A 21,054-nucleotide genomic window follows, 5' to 3' on the forward strand; every position below is an offset into this window, starting at 1 on the left:
GTTTAGTTATATATTAGACTTACAGAAAGAGACCTTCTAAAAACGTTAAAATGTATTACCGGCACGTGAAACCTTAAATTAGAGTGAATAAATGAAGACTCGGCACACCACGTCTGAAAGGCTGCCGACCCCTGATATAGGGTAACAAAAGTCCAGCTAAAGAATGCAAATAAACCTCCAGACAAATTATCTTTCTGCCCCTTCACACTACGTTGAAGTTTCCTGCTCTGCACCCCTTACTCCTGAGCACTGCAGAATTCTTTCTTTGCACCTTAGGCTGAGCACTGCCTCCCAGGGCTTATTCTCTGGAGGCCCTTCTTAGCAGGTTTCCCCACTGCCTTCCCTCTCCAGGGACTCTGGCAGCTTCTCTCAGGGACCTCCCTGCTTCTTACAGGCCCTATCTCAAGACCTCCCACAGGAGCTAACCAGCTCCCTGGGGTTCTCTCCAGCCTCCTCCACAAGGCCCTTCCCAGAAAGAGAAAATTCCCCCTGCTTCTCTTTCCTGGATCTTCACCCTTTAAAGGGCCAGCCACCCTGTGACAATATCCGTGAATCTGACAGAATCCCAAAAGACTGTGGAGCTAAAATTGAGACGCAGTTTTCATTAGCGATCTGGTCAGTAAAGACAAAGTTTTCTGCCCCACAAGGTGGAATATTGGTTTCACCCAAATTCAGGTTTACTCCGGGTTCATATGCTTCAGTGAATAGTCTCAGTAGAAGGACACTGCCGCGCTCTCTAAGACCATCTACCTTAGAGAGCTCTGGTAGTTTCCCCTCCGGTTCAGCACCTGGAATGCTAGTGGAAAACTTTGTGTCCCCATTCAAAAGAACTTCTCATGTTTCATATGTGTTCCCAATACCAGCAGAATTGAACTAGCTTTGAGCAAGTCTTCTAAATGCCTTCCAAACGCACTGTAATGGTGGTATACGCATATACTAGAATTTTGAAACATTACAGCCAGATATGGTGCTGGTTGTTCAAAGAAAAGAGGTTCTCCCTCATTGTTCTAAGGGTATGTCTATACTACAGGATTATTCCAATTTTACAGAAACCGTTTTTTAAAAACAGATTTTATAAAGTCGCGTGCACGTGGCCACACTAAGCACATTAATTCGGCGGTGTGCGTCCATGTACCGAGGCTAGCATCGATTTCCAGAGCGTTGCACTGTGGGTAGCTATCCCGTAGCTATCCCATAGTTCCTGCAGTCTCCTCCGCCCATTGGAATTCTGGGTTGAGATCTCAATGCATGATGGGGCAAAAACAGTGTCGCGGGTGATTCTGGGTAAATGTAGTCACTCAGTCCTTCCTCCGTGAAAGCAACGGCAGACAATCATTTCGCGCCCTTTTTCCCTGGATTGCCCTGGCAGATGCCATAGCATGGCAACCATGGAGCCTGTTTTGCCTTTTGTCACTGTCACTGTATGTGTACTGGATGCTGCTGACAGACGCGGTACTGCAGTGCTACACAGCAGCATTCATTTGTCTTTGCAAGGTAGCAGAGATGTTTACCATCCCTATTGCAGCGTCTGCCATTGTAAATTGGTGATGAGATGATGGTTATCAGTCATTTTGCACCGTTTGCATTTGGAAATTGGCAATGACGGTTATCAATCCTTTTGTACTGTCTGCTGCTGTCATGGGTGCTCCTGGCTGGCCTCGCTGAGGTCGACCGGGGGCGCATGGACAAAAATGGGAATGACTCCCCGGGTCATTCCCTTCTTTATGTTTTGTCTAAAAATAGAGTGAGTCCTGTCTAGAATATGTCCGTGTCAGAGCCCCAGAGATCCCACAGAAATGATGAGCTGTATGCCATTCTAGGGGGTGCCCCTGCAACAACCCCACCCGTTGCTTACCTCCTCCCCCAACCCTCCTGGCCTACCGTGGCAGTGTCCCCCAATTTGTGTGATGAAGTAATAAAGAATGCAGGAATAAGAAACACTGAGTTTTTAGTGAGATAAAATGAGGGGGAGGCAGCCTCCAGCTGCTATGATAGTCCAGGCAGGACATTAAAGGGTGGGAGGGAGAGGTGTGCAGCCTTCAGCTGCTATGAGAGTTCAGGGAGTACAGAATCTTCTTTAGACATGAAAGCGGGGGGGGGGGGAGAGAGGGGAGGCTGATGGAGCTCAGCCTCCAGCTGCTATGATGAGGACAGTTACCAAGCCTTCTGTACCGTCTGCCGGGAATCATTCCCATTTTTTCCCAGGTGCCCCCGGCCGACCTCACCGAGGCCAGCCAGGAGCACTCACGGGCTGATGATGACGATGGATACCAGTCATTTTGCACCATCTGCCACCTGGAAGGGGATGCTGGTGTTCAGCGCTGCAGCACCCCATCTAACAGCAGCATGCAGTAGACATAGGGTGACATTGAAAAAAGGCAAGAAATGATTTTTTTCCCTTTTCTTTCGAGGGGTGGGGGGAAGGGTGTAAATTGACGACATACATCCTGAAACACCCGGGAAAATGTTTTTGACCCTTCAGGCATTGGGAGCTCAGCCAAGAATGCAAATGCTTTTTGGAGACTGTGGGGACTGTGGGATAGCTGGAGTCCTCAGTACCCCCTCCCTCCCTCCATGAGCATCCATTTGATTCTTTGGCTTTCTGTTACGCTTGTCACGCAGCACTGTGCTGAGTCCCTGCTGTGGACTCTGTCTATCATAGCCTGGAGATTTTTTCAAATACTTTGTCATTTTGTCTTCTGTAACGGAGCTCAGATAGAACAGATTTGTCTCCCCATACAGCGATCAGATCCAGTATCTCCCGTACGGTCCATGCTGGAGCTCTTTTTGGATTTGGGACTGCATCGCCACCCGTGCTGATCAGAGCTCCACGCTGGGCAAACAGGAAATGAAATTCAAAAGTTCGCGGGGCTTTTCCTGTCTACCTGGCCAGTTCATCCGCGTTCAGATTGCACAATGGTGCACTGTGGGATACCGCCCGGTGGCCAATACCATCGAATTGCGGCCACACTAACCCTAATCCGACATGGCAATACCAATTTCAGCGCTACTCCCCTCGTCGGGGAGGAGTACAGAAATCGGTTTAAAGAGCCCTTTATATCGATATAAAGGGCCTCGTTGTGTGGACGGGTGCAGGGTTAATTCGGTTTAACACTGCTAAATTCGGTTTAAATGTGTAGTGTAGACCAGGCCTTAATGTTGGGATTGCAGCTTACTGTGGAGGTTGCCAATATATTTTGGTAAAGTTTGGAGTGCTCAGAATCCACAGTGTCTGTTTCTGTGCTATGGAATGATCACAGTTGAAACTTACTGTGTCATTGAGGGTGTGGACTTTATTATTGTTACCTCTTCCAGGAAGAGGCAAAGCACTACAAACAGTATGGGTGGTCACATGACAAAATACATGCACCACTGGGTTATTTGGTAGGGCTGTCAATGTGGCATGTTTCACAAGCACAAAAATAGTCCTTTCCCACTGATTCCAGTAGCAGTTTAACTGTCCCAGCTCTGCCACTGGCTTGGTATGTGATGCTAAACAAGTGACAAGCTCTGTGAGTCTTAGTTTCCCCAACTGTAAAATGGGGATGATGTGACATTTAACTTGTTAACTTACTAATGTTTGGAAAGCACTCGGCAGACCTCAGTTCAGAATCTCTGAGGCTGACGAAGGAGAGTAGCCTAAAAGAGAAACTTTCTGGGAGCAGAAGACAAAACATGGCTGATGTAGGATGGCTTTAGAAGCTGTGGAAAAAATATGTTGGCCCAAAACAGACTCCAGGATTCAATTTCTGCATCCTGAAAGCCTATCACTGAACAGCCGTTAAGAAATTAATCAAATAGTTTCAGATTTATAAAGAGGTGGTTGTGCTTAGAATGTGATTAATTTCTGCAAGGAGGTGTGACAATGAAAACTATTAAATGTGAAGCATAACTGATGAGGACTTTAAGACTTTTAGTATGTTATTACATTAAACACTCATTAAGTTGAGGGGCATCGCATTGGTACCAAATTTCTAAATCGGTGGCTGAAAGGCCAAGAATGATACATTGATACAGATTGGATAGGAGCACGGTGAGGGGGAAAACGTGGGGATTAGACCCAAATTTTTTTTTTGCATTATACATAGGGCCTTATCAAATTCATAGCTATGAAAAGTGAATCACGGACCATGAAATCTGATTTCCCCCGTGAAATCTGGCATGCAGCCTGGAGCTCCTACCCTGCACAGGGCTCCAGATGCTAGTCCCAGCTGGGGATGGGCGAGACTTCCTATTCCCCTTTGGGGCCACTCCTGGGGTGGGTCAGACTCACCTCCAGGATCTCCCCTGGCTACAAGAAACTGGTGGCTCCAGCTGCCACCGCCCCGCGCGGATAGGCTTTGGGTCCAGCTGTCAGCGCCCCACTCAGGCAGGAGACTGCTGAGAAAACCATAACTGCTGTGGTAACACACACACACACACCCACACACATCCCATACCCTGTGACCCTCACTTCTGCACTGTTGCACTGCTGGCGGTGGTGCTGGCTTTAGAGATGGGCGCCTGGCCAGCAGCTTTGCTCTCTGGCTGCCCAGCTCTGAATGCAGCGCCCCTGACAGCAGCAGGGCAGAAGTAAGGGAGGCAATCCCACAACTCCCCCACAATAGCCTTGCAACCCTCCCACCCTGAGCCCCTTTTGGGTCGGGACCCCCACGGTTACAACACCATGACATTTCAGATGTAAAAGTCTGAAAATGTCAACTTGACTAATTAAAAACCCCCTGACTGTGAAATTGACCAAAAGGGACTATGAATTTGGCAGAGCCCTAATTATACATCAGTGATACACATAAAGACACATGCAGCAGTGTGCACAAGTTTGAAGCTAAGCTAGCAAATCTAGGAGGGCCACCCGCTGCCCAAGATTAGAGAAATTAGAGACAAGAAAAACTGTGGCCATGGATTGACGACACATGCAGTTGTGCATGGAAAAATGTAAAGTAATGAGTATCAAAACGGATAGTGTCTTAAATGGATATGCCTCTGATCGGGATTGAGAATTTAAAACCATCAGCATGATGACTAGTGTGATTAGGAAAGCAAATGAAATAGAGCAAAAATAAAAAGTGGTCATTATGGTACTATATAAAGAAAACAGCTGCAGAATTTAGCATAACTTGGGGCGCTCATTTGTAGAAACAGTACTGGAGCACTGGAAATGCTCCAGAAGAGGGTAACCAGGATGATAAAGGGTGGAGGGATTATAAATATGTGAATTAGTAAAAATGTGTTAAAATGTGTTAATTCTATTTTAAAACATGTTAATTAGGAAAGAACCGGATAGGGCGGTGGGCTATTAAAAAAATTAAAATGTTGTGGTATAAATAGGGCAAATTATTTTTAATGTGCAATTCCATACCTAGCTTTCTGGATTTAATTATTGAGTATGCACACATCTGGTATTTGTGTGAGAAAATGAACAGTCACAGTAGTTGCACATACAAAAGTAGGCCTCATTTTTATAAAAGAACAAAATATGGACCTTTAAAATTAGGGCTGTTTTAAAAAAAATTTAGAAAATGCACAGTACGTGATTGCACCTCTGTTTTTGACAACAATTTCTTCAAAACATTTCAGTGCTAGTTTCTGAAAATAGGCCATCTCAGCCATAGTGCCAGCATTGTAATAGACTTTGAAAAGTGCATTGGGATCTTTCGGGAAGAAAGGGGTTCTATAAATGGTGGGCAGTTGTTTTGTGTTCTTCAGGAAAGCAACTGTTATATATTCTTCACCTTCTGGTAAACACAATTATTATTTACTATACCTGTCCTTGGTCTCTTATAATAGATCTATGTTGCCCTCCAAAAATCTGGAACAACTGGGGGTAGCGGGGGGATTTCCCCCCCCCCCTTTACTGAACTCTCTAAATCAGGTAAAAAGGAATTAATGGAATAAGCAGCTGTTGGCCACTCTGCCTAAGCAATGGATAGGGGTATGTCACAAGAGAACATGGTGGTTTAACAGTTAGTTCAAAACTGTACCATAACAGTATTTGAATCTAGTCAAGCTTTACAAATAAAGTTACAGGAGCGTGTATTATAAAAGTGCCTGCGGTAGGGCTTCAGATTTCATAGTTGAGGAAGATAATGCTTAAATTTCAGTTTTAAACAGGTTCAGATTTGTGTTCAGATTTTATTATATCATTAATATAGGTGCTGGTGAAAAGACGGAAGATATCTTGAAAAACAAAGTTATTATAACATTGTTTACATATTAATTAATACTGTTTCTCTCTCTTTTAAAATTGAACGAATGTTTTAGAGTGTTCTGTCCAAAACATGACCCAGGCAAAAGGACCAATCATTATGGTGAGTTTCTTTAATGGTTTGGTTGATTTCATTTATTTTTTAAATCTGCATTCTACATTATTTGCAGTGGGTCACCAGTTCATATGAACAGAGTCAGTGTCACTCCCAGAACTGTGGGTTTTGTACAATGTTACAACCGTGTTTCTAATCTTGCAGTAATGGTTCAGCTGAGATCCATGTATTTGCGTAGAAAACTCAAAGCATTTTACTTAAGAAGTATTTTGTATTTAAGAGTTGCCCTTAGCTTTTCCAGATAAACGTTAAAACTATAAAATAGAAACACTGTGGACCAGATTCTCAATAGAACTACATTGATTTGCACGAGCTGAGAATCTGGCCCTGTGTTTAACATTATAGGGCTTGGCTACACTTACAAATTTGCAGCGCTGCAGCAGGGTGTGAAAACACACCCTCTCCAGTGCTGCAAATTGCAGCGCTGCAAAGCGCCAGTGTGGTCAAAGCCCCAGCGCTGGGAGCGCGGCTCCCAGCGCTGTCCGTTATTCCCCACAGGGAGGTGGAGTACGGACAGCGCTGGGAGAGCTTTCTCCCAGCACTGGTGCTTTGACTACACTTAGCGCTTCAAAGCGCTGCCACGGCAGCGCTTTGAAATGTAAGTGTAGCCAAAGCCATAGCTTCTTTCTAGAGCTCTTATACTGACAGGGTCACATTCTAGAAAGTTGGCTGGCACCAACATTTGACTTAAGTATTTTGTTTTAAAATACATTCCACAGTTTCACAAGTGCTTCTTACCGTTTGCACTCTGAGATTGCTGGGCTGAGCAAAATGACTTGTAAAGCATGAGCACAGTACTAAAGATGCACACATTAACACTTGATTTGCTAAAAGAGAGCTATTACAATACTGGTCACTTGGGATTCTTATCTGTAGTTATATTAAACCTTTTCAAATTAGCATTTTTCACATTCAAAATACTTTATAGTAGTGCCTTTCATTCTGCAGGATCCCAAAGAGCTTTATAAACATAACACTGATATATAAACTACATATAAGGATCCACTTCCTCTACCACTGAAACACAGCCAGTTTGAGCATGAAACACCTCAGCTTTCTAACACATTACAGCCATTCAGAGTAGAAAGTGAAGAACCTGTAATAAGAACTGGGGAGAAGTGCCATGGGTTTTGTAATGACCACAAGAAGGCAGGGCCAATTTCATATCTCATCCAAAAACGTGGCCTCTTCAGCACCATAGTGTCATCTAATATCATTCTAGGACAGTAATATAATGACCACTCGTACAGCTGAGTACTGCTCACTGAGTTGGCAACACAATTTTTTCTGCCATATGGAAGATTTAATAAACCTCAGTTAGGACAGGCTTAATTAATGTCTGTAAAATGCTGTTTAATTACTTTTATGAGCTGGGTGAAACCTTGTTATGGTTTGAGTTAAAACCTCATTCAGAGTGGTAGGTGTGAACTCACCCTTCAATTAGCATAACTGTAAGCATAAACGCTCACCTAAAATAAAATGAGGGTGAGCCCACTCAGAAGCTAGAGAGCACTTTTGGGTTGGTTGGCTAAAGAGGCTTGGGGTTGTAAGATAAGAAATTGATCCTTTTGTTCTTGGTTCCTCCTGCATTTGAGGAACAAGGACTTTGTACATGCATCAAAAAGAATGCCAAACTCCATCAGTTCCTACTTCCAGCTGGAACATCCCCAAGGCCCTGAAATGTGACTAGCCGCTCAGATTGAGAAGTGGCAACATTGATTTCAGGAGCAAGATCCAGTGTCCAAGGAGAGAGATTGTTAGCTCCCATAAATCAAAACTGGCCAGTGGGATTTAAAACAAGTCCTGAAACAGGAGTTGAAGGTTCCACAAAATAATTTAAAACAAGAGACGGAGGCTTCACAAAAGGAACTAAACCATCATTGGAGGATTCCCAGAAAGGACTGCGGGTTGACATGCAGGCAGAGGTCAAGTCTCTACAAAGAGCCCAGCAACTACAAAGAGCCCAGACAGGTTGGGAAGCCCAGTTGCAAAGTTCCCAGAATGGAATGGGAAGACAGATCAAACAGGTGACCAGTAACCTGACTGCCACAAACCAGACGTTTTTTTCCATGAAATAGTGGAGACCAGGCAAGCGTTAGCCTGCTTGGAACTTGCTAACAGAGATGAGCTGCTGCAATGACTCAAGCATCGGAAAATTAAGCTCCAGAAGGAAATCAACAGATCACAATGGAACACAGCCACCTGGATGAGGGATTGAGCTGCCAGAAGACGTGTTTTCTATCTCATTTGTAACCTACAGAGGCCCAGAAGGGAGTGATTGGGCTGTCCCAGCTCCAGTGATGCAAAATCCTATTATATCTTTGAGGGAAAAACTCTCTGGGAGGTTTATTTGGCTCAATCCAACAACATAGCTTATGGGGAAGATGGTCAGAAAGGGGGGTTACTAGTAGTCAATTTAGGTAGCCCAGAACTAATGGTGCTGCAGAATTTAACTCCATCTCTTTTCTGCGGGTATCTAGACCTGGTACAAGCCTTTGACATGTAGTTTGGAGCTAGCCATCAATCTGAGCTGGCCAGTGCACAGCTAAGACTTAGAAGGAGAGGAAAAGAAGAGACCCCACCTGAACTGGAAAAGGACCTGCAAGAGGCTTGTGTTCCTGGCCTATCCTGGTGCCACCGAGGCATAGATTAGCAATGGACCAATTTATAGATGCTTAGCTGACTTGGACTTGCAGATCAAGATAACTGAAAACAAGCCAAAGACACATTCTGAAAGGCTGTGGAATTTGCCACAGAACTTACCGTAAATCTTTTCTTGTAGCAGTTCATTAGAAGAGGAAGTAGCTGCCAGTGAGGAAGATGGAAACTCACTGTCATAAGCCCTGTAAGTATGGCTCTGTGTCTAACATGTATGATGAAAGAGGGGATTTTAATCTGGTTCATGACTATATTGAACAATTAGAACAAATGATAAATTTGGTTTGCAAAACAAAGGAAATTAGCAACAATGCAAAAATTAAAGGAAACGGTTCAGTTAAATGCTGGTACTGTTACAAAACTGGCCACAAAAAGGATTGTTATAAATTTAAGATGGGCCAGCACAGAGTGGCACAAGTGTCTAGTGAAAGCCTTTCTCCTAGTAGGAGAAATGGGGAGACACAAGCTGAAGGGGCAAAGCTCGGAATTACAAAGATCAAGCCCAGTACACCCACAGTCTGATGGGTTGGTGGGGAGGTTCAATAGGAATCTGGGGCTTCAGCTGGCTACATTTGTAGAACAGTACCAAAAGGACTGGAACTAGCATATCCCATTTCTTCTAATGGCTTATAGAGCAGCAGTCAAAGAGAGTACAAAATGTACTGCAGCACTCATGTTTGGACATGATCTAAGGACCCCAGCAAACCTCTTTTGTGGAGTTCCTGAAAGGTAACAAAGGGAGTTAAACTACGTGGAAACCCTACAATCCAAAAACTGAAGAAGTTCATACCTTTAGAAGGTAGCCTCTGACAAAATGGAAAGGCTGTATGATGTAAGAGGAAATTTTTAAAAGAGGACACCCTGTCTGGTTCTACAGTCCTAGAAAGAAGAGGAGGAGCCCTAAATTGGATGAACCTTGACAAGGACCGTATACAGTACTGACCCAAATCAATGAAGTGGTGTACAAGAACAGAGTTGGGGGCCAGAACTAAACCAAACGTTTTCCATAAGGACCATTTGAGAAGATATCAGAGGGACAGAATTTCACTTTGGCTGCCCTCTGAATCTGAGAATGTTGCTGTGGAAGTTGAATCTTGAAAAGTTGTTACAGAAGTGAATTCACCATTATAATAAAATGAGCAGGGTCTGCCTCAGCCAGCAAATTCCACAGAAACAGTAGATGTCCCTCAGAGGCTGAAAGGAAATCCAGGGAGAGAAAAGCCCCAAAGAGGTTTGGGTGGGAATACAATTAATTTGGGCTGGTAACATGAAAAACATCTTGATAGAAAGGCACTGTGCATATGTGAATAGTTAACTTGTATCATTTTTAATTTGTTAAATTAGTAATAGTAATAATTGGAGATATACCAATCTCCTAGAACTGGAAGGGACCTTGAAAGGTCATTGAGTCCAGCCCCCTGCCTTCACTAGCAGGACCAATTATTGCCCCAGATCCCTAAGTGGCCCCCTCAAGGATTGAACTCACAACCCTGGGTTTAGGAGGCTAATGCTCAAACCACTGAGCTATCCCTCCCTCATCTGAAATTATTGATTTCAGTTTGGTCTGATTGATGAGTGACACCATTTTAGGCCTCATCAGGTTGATGGACAAAGCTGAGGTAGGAAGAGATGTTGTGAGGTAGGTGGGTTGAGCTAAAACCCTATTCAGATTGATAGGTGTGTATACATGGCTCCTTGCACTGTGCATATCACCAGGAGTGCTTGTGTGGATGCACTCTCTGTTGCATCAAGGTAGGAATTCCATTGGGCAACTCGCCATCATCTGGTGCGCTGTCTGTTGGGAAACTTTGGCGATGCACGATGTGGCAGAAACTAGCCGTGCAGGGATGACTGGAAGCAAGGGGTTAAGTTCCCATCATGCAACTTTCTCCATCCCATAATGCCATCCATATCCCATAATTTTTGCACCTTTTTTACCCCCCCCCCCCCAAAACTGCATAGCACTTCTCACTGTTCGCCTTCTCTGACAGAAGCATGGAGCCCTCACAGCTCTGCACTATTGTCATGAGCGTTGCAAACACAGGATGAAGAATCCTTCAGTATTTGCAGAGCCACAAGAAGAACCACAACAATGGGGGATATGACGATTTGGTGGAAGACAGATTGCTGTGGGACCTAGTGAAAACCAGTTCAAGGTTGTTGGAGACATTCATGGAGCAGCTGCAGATGGTGCAGTGCTGCTTCCGGGCCTGAGAAACAAACGCCAACTGGTGGATCGCATTGTAATGCAGGATTGGGATGATGAGAAGTGGCTTCAGAACTTTTGGCTGTTGAAGGCCACATTTCTGGATCTGTGGGCTGAGCTTGCACCAGCCCTTCAGTGCAGGGACACCAGAATGAGAGCTGCACTGACAGTTGAGAAGCAAGTGGTGTTTGCTCTGTGATAGCTCAGCATGCAGGATTGCTACCATTCAGTGGGAAATCATTTTGGAGTTGGAAGATGCCACTGTGTCATGCAACTGTATAGGACCATTAATTGTCTTGTGCTGCATAGGACTGTGACTCTTGGTAATGTGCAAGACATAGAATATCAGGGTTGGAAGGGACCTCAGAAGGTCAACTAGTCCAACCCCCTGCTCAAAGCAGGACCAATCCCCAACTAAATCCTGAACTGGCTCCCTCAAGGATTGAGCTCACAACCCTGTGTTTAGCAGGCTAATGCTCAAACCACTGAGCTATCCCTGCCCCCACCAATTCATCTCAGATGAATTTGCAGCAATGGGGTTCCAGAACTGCAGTGGGGCACTAGATGGCACGCACATCCCTATTTTGGCACCAGAGTACAGCAACAGAATGGGCTACTTTTCTATGGTTACACAAGCATTGGTGGATCACCAGGGATGCTTCACCGATATCACTGTTGGCTGGTCAGGGAAGGTGCATGACATTCACATCTTTAAGATCACAGGACTGTTCAGAAAGCTACAAGCAGGGACATTTTTTTCCAACCAGCAGATTACCATTGGCAATGTTGAAATGCCAGTAAAGATCCTAGAGGACCCATCCTATCCCTTTTTCCCCTGGCTTATGAAGTCATACACTAGCCACCTCAACAACGCTAAGGAAAGAGTCAATTACCAGTTTAGGAGGTGCAGAATGACAGTTGAATGTGCTTTTAGTAGATTGAAGGGACGCTGGTGGTGTTTATGCAATAGATTGGATCTCAGTGAGAAAAATATCCCAATGGGTATAGCTGCTTGTTTTGTCCTGCATAATATCTGTGAGGCATAGGCGGGAAAGTTGCTGCCAGGAGGGAAGTGGTGGAGTGGCTATCTGCTGAGTTGGAGTAGCCAGACACACGGGCTAGTAGAAGAGCTCAATGCAGAGCTATGCGGCTGAGGGAAGCCTTGAAAGAGCACTTAACAGTCAGGCATAGCAGTGTGGCATGACAGACTGCTGTGCTCTACCTGGCCCTGAAGTTTTGGTGGCTATTAGGAATTGTGTGGTGCTTGGTGTACATTTATGAAGATAACACTGTCTGTTAATGCACCTATTAATTCTGCAGTGCTTGCTGTACAATTATAATTAGTACGCTGTTCGCCACTGATCCTGAGTTCTGTCACTCTGTACAAGAACAAGTAGTGAGTGCTTTGAGAAGCAATAGGCATTCTGCAGCATGTGTTGTTAAGTAATAAAGATGAATTATTTACCAGAATATAGATGTTTCTTGCATACCAAAAGCGGTGCAAAAAACCAATGTGCAATTAAAAAACAAACAGAATAAAAATATCTGAAATAAATGAACAGAATAGGGGAAAGAACGTTCATGGCCGTTTTCATTCATTTTGGCTACACATACAGCAATCATAGCTCTCACTGGTGAGCGTATGTGAAGCTGTGGTTCCCCTTATTGTCCCCCAGCATGTAAAGGTAGGCTTAGGGATGAAGCCCTTGATGTCACGTGGAATGTTGCGGAGCAGGTGCTAGAATGGAGTTCTCCACTGACTGTAAAGGGAGGGAGACTGTGACTGTTGGACCTGTAGGTCTGTAAGAGTCTGCAGCATTCGTGTTTGCTGTCAGAGAAGCCCCATTTTGTCCTGATGCATCTTCTTCCACTCCAGGGCCTCTCTCCATACTGTCTGCAACATTCACCCTTCAGGCCCAGTGCAGCACTGGCTTGCAGGATCTCACTAGAACAGATGTGGGCAAACTACGAACCCGTGGGACCGTCTGCCTGGCCCCTGAGCTCCCGGCTGGGGTGCCTAGTCCCCGGTCCCTCCCCCGCTTTCCCCCCTCCCCTGCTGTCACGCCGCTGCACAGGCCACGCTCTGGCCCGCCGCTTTCACTGGGCAGCATGGGGAGCGCAGCTGGCTCTGGCCAGGTGTCATGGCTGCGAGCTCCTGTTGCTGGTAAGGGGGTGGAGAGCGGGGGGGGGAGGGGGTTGGGTAAGGGATCAGGTGGTTCTGGGGAGCAGTCAGGGAGGAGGAGGCGGTTGGATGGGGTGGAGGTTGGGGGGGGCGGTCAAAGGATGGGAAACAGGGTTTGGGAGTGGAGGTCTCGGGGGGGCCTGTCAGGGGGAAGTGGGGTGGATAGGGGTCAGGAGGACAGTCAGGGAACGGGGGGGTAGATAAGGAGGTGGGATCCTGGGGGGCAGTTAGAGGCGGGGGGTCCTAGGAGGTGGCATGGGGACGAGGAGCAGAGGGCGGTTGGATAGGGGGTGGGAGTCCCGGGGGGGCTGTCAGGGGGCAGGGGTGTGGATAGGGGTCGGGGCAGTCAGGGGACAGGGAGCAGGGGGGTTGGATAGGGGGCGGGAGTCCCTGGAGGGGGTGGTCAGGGGACAAGGAGCAGGGGTGTTGGATGGGTTGGGAGTTCTGAGGGGGACAGTCGGGGGTGGGAAGTGGGAGGGGGCAGAAAGGGGGCGGGGCCAGGCTGTTTGGGGAGGCACAGCCTTCCCTACCCGGCCCTCCAAACAGTTGCGCAACCCCGGCGTGGCCCTCGGGCCAAAGAGTTTGCCCACCACTGCACTAGAATATATCCGCCTGTTTCCTCTTCTTTCTCCTTATTATGGTCAGGCATTCTGTGGGGGTGGAGGGGCCATAGCAGCAGCAGTTACAGATGGCACACCCAGAGCTATCATTGTATTTCGAGTCACAATGGGAAGTGAAAGTTAAGTTTCAGCACTCTTTTCCTTTGCTCCGCTAAAGTTTTAAACAAGACATGCTTATTGACACTTCAGCCCTAGTGCGCCTCTGCATAGCACCGCCCTCCAGCGTGAGTGAAGGTGCTGTGTGGCCCAGTGAGGGAAGGCCTGGCCATGAGGAAGGAATCGTTCTGTTGCATGAAACAATAAAATTTCAGCCCAGATTTCTATGAGTATGATGCAGGGTAATGGCACTGAGCACTGCTGCTACTTTCCATAGGCGGTGGTGATTCTAGCTGATATCTCGCTCATGAGGGCAACAAAGACACAGAGAGCACAGCTGCTGGTGGTGTCCCTAAGCTATCCAGGCCCATACACTGCTAGCTTGTTTACGGCAATGGTGCCTGCCAAAGTCATTGTGGAGTGGCATGGGGAAGAGTCCTACTATGGAGGAAGAAATAAGGCAGCCATCCCTAGAAGCCTTTGGGAGAGGATTGCAGAGTTCTTCCATGAAAGTTTCATTGCGACCTCCCAGCAGGATTCAAGGGACATTCTTGTGTGTCCATACAAACTGCTCTGTATGTGCCCCTCTCCCCACCTCCCCAACTAAGTCTACAGGGGAATGAAAAGCAGATAACAACTCTACCTCTGCTTGTTGTATAGCTACCTCTTCTAGTGTGAGCAAATTACTGAAAAGTCAATATCTGTGTCCTGCTACAATGGGGTTGGGTAGCATCTGCACATTTAAACATTGTAATGGGACATGCATTCACATACTTACCTGAGGTTCCTTCCCCGACATCGGGCTCACCCATGCTCAGCTGCTTGGATTGACTAGACTGCAGTGGAGCCTCGGAAAGATCCTTGCTTGTGGCATAGCTGGACCACCAGGTTGCATGTCCCTCATCCTCCTTGCTGGGGGAACACAGCAGAGGTCTGTGTCTGGGGCTCCTTGGAGGTATCCGAAGTGCTCTGTGTGTATGGTGGAGGGGGGCGTGTCTGTGTCTGCCAAATATGGCATGCAACTCATTAAAAAAGCAGCAGGTCTGCAGCTCAGCACCAGATTTATGTTGGTCTACCACAGAGCCTTCACTTTCACACAGCACCGCTGCTGAGCCCTGTCGTACCCCTTCACCAGCATCCCCCGTGCAATCTGCTCGTAGAGGTCAATGTTTGTACAATTGCTCCATAGCCTCTTCTTCCCATGGGCCCAAGAGAGCCAATACCTCCTGTCTGCTCCAAGCAGAAGCACATCTGGAGCATGTAGCCAGCATGGTCAGTTGAGCAGCTGCACCCAACAAAGGAGAGCTGCAAGGTGTGTTCACCAAGCTGGGCAATAAAGAAAAGTAAATTAAAAAATATGTAGGGTCTTAAAGGGGGTAGTTACTTCTGGTCTCTGTGCCCCCTGGACAGTGGAGTTCACAACTGTGACCAGAGTGGTCAGTGTCAGGCATTGTGGGACAGCTGCTGGAGGGCTGTTAAGGGTGGACATAGGTTACATGGTGTCTACACTTGCACTGCATTGACCACAGTAGGTCAACCATGACCCAATGCTGTTTGGGAAGATGGTGTTACTGCATCCCTGTAAGGGGGCACTTATGTTGGCAGGACACAAATTTGAGCAGACACATGCACAAATAGGTTGATGCAAGATGACTTAGGTCAAGTTAACTTCATAGAGTGTAGACCAACCCTAAGGAACTGCTCCTTTTTTTTCTTGGTTCCTCCTGCATTTAGAGAAGGATTTTATACATTCTTCATAAGTAAACAAGATTGCATCGAAGACAATGCCAAACGCCATCAATTTCTACTTCCAATGGGAACATCCTCAGGGACCCAAAATTTTACTAGCCACTCAGGTCAAAAAAGTGCAATAGTACCATTTGTTTGCCTGAGAACAGCCTCTTTCCCAATGCAACACTGCTGCAGCTGATATCAGCAGAGGTGTTTAAGCTGGAGGCCTTCAATTTAAAAGGGGACGGAGGCAGAGTGTTGTCCATGAGGGAGTCTTTGAAGCATACTTCTTCCTTCACATTGGTCTTAGATAGTTTGGAGCAATTGACCTGCAAAGAATGCTGAAAATTCTATCTATTTTCATTTGGAAAATGCAGTGAGAGCCATTTTTCTGGAGAAGGGGAAGTGCTTTTGTTTTTTTGTTGGGGGTGGCTCTGCTGATTTGCTGATTTCTTGTTTTATGAAATGTGTTTTTAATTGATGCCATGGGTGCTTTTATATTGTGTTCTAAACCCAAATGAATCTCCACCAAGTACTAATCTTGCTTAATTTGTTAGAGCTGATGGGCTCGTAGCACAAGACGGTATGGCTACAGGTCAATGAGGCACTCTTAGACAGTGGAGCTCTCTTAGTGAACAGTACTTTATGTGCATGAATGAACATTTTCAAACTTGGGTGACTAAAGTTAAGTGCCTAAATAAATGATATAATTATTTTTAAACAGTTCTGAGTGCCCACAACTCCTTTTGAGTCAATGGAAGCTGTGGGTGCTCAGCACCAATGAGAATTGGGTCACTTAATTATATACCTAACTTTAGGCTCTCAGGTTTGAAGATTTGGCCCCACTTATCAAGAATGGACTGAGTAGTTCCTCCCAAAAGAATGGTACATACCAGTAATACCTTCACACATTTGACCACACAGGAGACAGTTGATTCTAAAAATAAAGAGGGACTATATAGCTTCTTTTTCATTTCTCTTTCCAGTTGGTGGGTTGGTTTGTTTTGTTTTGTTTTAGTTACTAGGGACATTTACATGAAAACAGGATCTTTGTTTCTCAATACTTCACATGCTCTTGCTGCTTATTCCTTGCCAGAAGTCATTATTCTCTGTTTTTGATGGTGGAATCACTTCCAGGGGAGCTAGCATGATATCTAAGAAAGTCTGACACATTTTGGCAGCAAATACGAAGTGGGAGCAGGTGAACTTTCAAGACTAAAGATCTTGTTTTCATGTAAATTTTATTAAACACTTTACAAACAAACAAAAATCTGCCACACAAGTAAAATGGTTTCTGTATAGGATTTTTTTCTGAGTTTTTCAGGAGGTTGCTTGGTTATAGTTTGAAAGACCACTGTATATGAGGTGATGTATGCTACATTTCTCAGAGTAAATTTACATGCATAAAATAGTTCTAGTCATGAGTTGTATTAAAATAAACATGGGTTCATTTGTAGATTAAAACTGCTTTCTGAACTATTTATAACAACTCTGATTTGAAGTTTTTCTTTTTTTTAAATAAATCTTTTACTTCCTTCTGTTAGCCCTAGCTTGGGAGGGGTAATTTACTCTGCAGTGCAGAGTTAAAAGTCTGAAGTTTGCTTTATAATTAAATTAGGTGAAAGGAAATCCTAGAGGAAATGTACAAAGATTTACATGTCTTTTTAGGCAGCTCTAGTGATTAGGCAATATTTTAGATTTCATGGAAATGTATAGCCAGCTGAAATGTCAGAAAGTCAGGTTGGAAATTACAGTATCCGAGGTAGAAGCCAAACTTGAACAGCTTAACGGTAGTAAATCAGGCGGCCCGGATAATCTTCATCCTAGAATATTAAAGGAATTGGCGAGTGAAATTGCAAGCCCGTTAGCGATAATTTTTAACGAATCTTTAAACTCGGGGGTTGTACCGTTTGACTGGAGATTAGCTAATATAGTTCCTATTTTCAAGAAGGGGAAAAAAAGTGACCCGGGTAACTACAGGCCTGTTAGTTTAACATCTGTAGTATGTAAAGTCATGGAAAAAATATTAAAGGAGAGAGTAGTTACGGACCTTGAGGTCAATGGCAATTGGGACAAATTACAACATGGTTTTATGAAAGGTAGATCGTGCCAAACCAACCTGATCTCCTTCTTTGAGAAAGTAACAGATTTTTTAGACAAGGGAAATGCGGTGGATCTAATATATCTTGATTTCAGTAAGGCGTTTGATACGGTACCGCATGAAGAATTACTGGTTAAATTGGAAAAGATGGGGATCGAAATGAAAATCCAGAGGTGGATAAGGAACTGGTTAAAGGGGAGACTGCAGCGGGTCGTATTGAAAGGTGATCTGTCGGGTTGGAGGGAGATTACCAGTGGAGTTCCTCAAGGTTCGGTTTTGGGTCTGATCTTATTCAATCTATTTATCACTGACCTTGGAACCAAAAGTAGGAGTGGGCTGATAAAGTTTGCGGATGACACGAAGTTGGGAGGTATTGCCAGTTCGGAGAAGGATCGGGATATCCTCCAGGGAGATTTGGATGACCTTGTAAACTGGAGTATTAGTAATAGGATGAAATTCAATAGTGAGAAGTGTAAGGTTATGCATTTAGGGATGACTAACAGGAATTTTAGTTATAAGCTGGGGACGCACCAGTTGGAAGTAACGGAAGAGGAGAAGGACCTCGGAGTCCTGGTTGATCGCAGGATGACTATGAGTCGGCAATGTGATGTGGCTGTTAAAAAAGCTAATGCGGTCTTGGGATGCATTAGGCGAGGTATTTCTAGTAGAGATAAGGAGGTGCTAGTCCCGTTATACAAGGCGTTGGTGAGACCTCATTTGGAGTACTGTGTGCAGTTTTGGTCTCCCATGTTTAAGAAGGATGAATTCAAACTGGAACGGGTACAAAGAAGGGCCACTAGAATGATCCGAGGAATGGAAAGCCTGTCGTATGAAAGGAGACTTGAGGAGCTCGGTTTGTTTTCCTTAACCAAAAGAAGGTTGAGAGGAGATATGATTGCTCTCTTTAAATATATCAGAGGGATAAATACCAGGGAGGGAGAGGAATTATTTCAGCTCAGTACTAATGTGGACACGAGAACAAATGGATATAAATTGGCAGTCGGGAAGTTTAGGCTTGAAATTAGACGAAGGTTTCTAACCATCAGGGGAGTGAAATTCTGGAACAGCCTGCCGAGGGAAGCAGTGGGGGCGAAGGACCTCTCTGGCTTTAAGATTAAGCTTGATAAGTTTATGGAGGGAATGGTTTGATAGGATAACGTGATTTAGTCAATAGGTCAGTAACGTGCGACCACTGGTAATTAGTACCGAGGGTCAATGTTGGGATATTGAAAGTCTTTTTCCTGAGTGTCTGGCTGGAGAGTCTTGCCCGCATGCTCGGGGTTCAGCTGATCGCCATATTTGGGGTCGGGAAGGAATTTTCCTCCAGGGTAGATTGGCAGTGGCCCTGGAGGTTTTTCGCCTTCCTCCGCAGCATGGGGCAGGAGTGGCTTGCTGGAGGATTATCTGCTACTTGAAGTCTTTAAATCAGAATTTGGGGACTTCAACAGCTGAGTCAAGGGAGAGAATTATTTCAGGAGTGGGTGGGTCAGCTTTTGTGGCCTGCATCTTGCGGGAGGTCAGACTAGATGATCATAGTGGTCCCTTCTGATCTTAAATTCTATGATTCTATGATTCTAAGCTAAAATATACTATGACTGTTATCCAGAGTGTGTGTCTTTATAGTCTTCAGAAATAGAGATGTCAAAATTAAGTGTGAAATGATCATCTTTTGTCTAAGAACGTTACATTCTTACAGAATTGTCTCTTGATTTCTAGATGCAGACAATAAGAGGAACAGGCATGGAATGAAATCTTCCACCTTCACGGAAAAAAGGGTAATTTGAATCCAAGCAGTTTTATTTAAAACCTAAACCACCACTGTAGCTAAAGACATGGAGGAATCCACTTTGTGTTGTTACAAGTTTAGCTAGACTTCTGCAAGAGATTGTGTTAGCATATTCCAAAAATGGAAAGTCAGGCAATGACTTGTGCCTTGCGCACAGGAGCAGCCGCATTTCCTAAACAGCAACTTCTTATTCCCTACTTCAGTCTTATAATTCCCTTGAAGCAATACATTTCACATTCACAGTTACTTTGGGTGGAGCTAATTCCACCTCAGTGTCATCTGATGCAACTGCACTGAAATTGGGCCACTTAAACCAAGGGTGATTTTGGCCCTGTGACTGTGATCTTGGTTTATACAGAAAGTTTTTTTCTCCTGAGTTGTATTTCTTCTGTAAAGTACCAGGACACAAGAGAACACACGAGATGCCATGACACCATTGGCTGATTCGACAGTTGGCCATACCAGAGCACTAGGATTCTGAGGCATAGGGGAAAGGTGATTTTTCCTTAAACACAGAGGTCTTGCATGGCCAAATTTGGCATTACCACCATACCTGCATTGGGCATAGTTACATCTCTTTATTTTTAATAAGTCACATTGATTTCAACTAGCACTGCTTCATTTGAGAAACTACAACTATATGTGCAGATTTTAATTCTTAACACGAAGGTTCTCTCAAACTTGGATATTAAGACTGCATCTGGACTCTCATGAAGGCCATAGTCCAAATCATGCCTGCATTTTTTGTACCTCTTGCAAAGCAGACTTCTAATTCCAGTTTATTTAGACTCTTATGGTGATATCCTGGCTCCATTAAAGTCCACATCAAAACTCCCATTGACTTCAGTGGGGCCAAGATTCCACCCGAGTGCACTACAAATACACATATATATAGGTCTATGGATATAAAAAGCTGAAGGGAGCGTCCAGGATCCTGAGTTGCACCCATGATTATGAAAATATTTAAAATGACAGACCATGCAGACTCATGTCTTGATACATTCTAAACATGAAAAACGTAGTGCTGGCACAGGAGTCTCATTGGATGCAGTGCACTGCCACACCGAGATCAGTGTTCAGGACAAAATCATAGCTCAGTCTTCTGGTTCTCAGCTGGAGAGCAGCACGCTGACTTCTAGAGAGCAGGATGCTCTGTGCGTGGTGACATCCCCTCTAGCAGACAGGTGGAGAGTTACCAACTGTTTCCAGGGAAGCCATATCAAGCTTTCCTCAGCAGACGAATAGTTGCTACAACTCCAAGACCAGAATCTCGGATGCCTTTTTAGCCTCCACAATGCATAGCATAATCCATCTAGCAATGGAGGACTTGGACGTTCTGAGTCCTTAGCATTTC

At 45.0% G+C, this 21,054-nt stretch overlaps 1 protein-coding gene across 1 annotated transcript in view; it reads left to right on the plus strand.

Annotated features, from left to right (window-relative positions):
* LOC123361664 (histone-lysine N-methyltransferase SETDB2-like) overlaps positions 1-21,054 on the plus strand; it is a 93,361-nt gene that overhangs the window by 62,987 nt on the left and 9,320 nt on the right. The window contains exons 22-23 of the mRNA XM_045001723.1: positions 6,262-6,308; positions 19,631-19,689. Of these exons, the coding sequence (XP_044857658.1) occupies positions 6,262-6,308; positions 19,631-19,689 (106 nt within the window). The remainder of the gene's footprint in view (positions 1-6,261; positions 6,309-19,630; positions 19,690-21,054) is intronic.

The sequence above is a fragment of the Mauremys mutica genome, chromosome 1 (genome assembly GCF_020497125.1).
Source record: "Mauremys mutica isolate MM-2020 ecotype Southern chromosome 1, ASM2049712v1, whole genome shotgun sequence".
Classification (NCBI taxonomy): Eukaryota; Metazoa; Chordata; order Testudines; family Geoemydidae; genus Mauremys; species Mauremys mutica.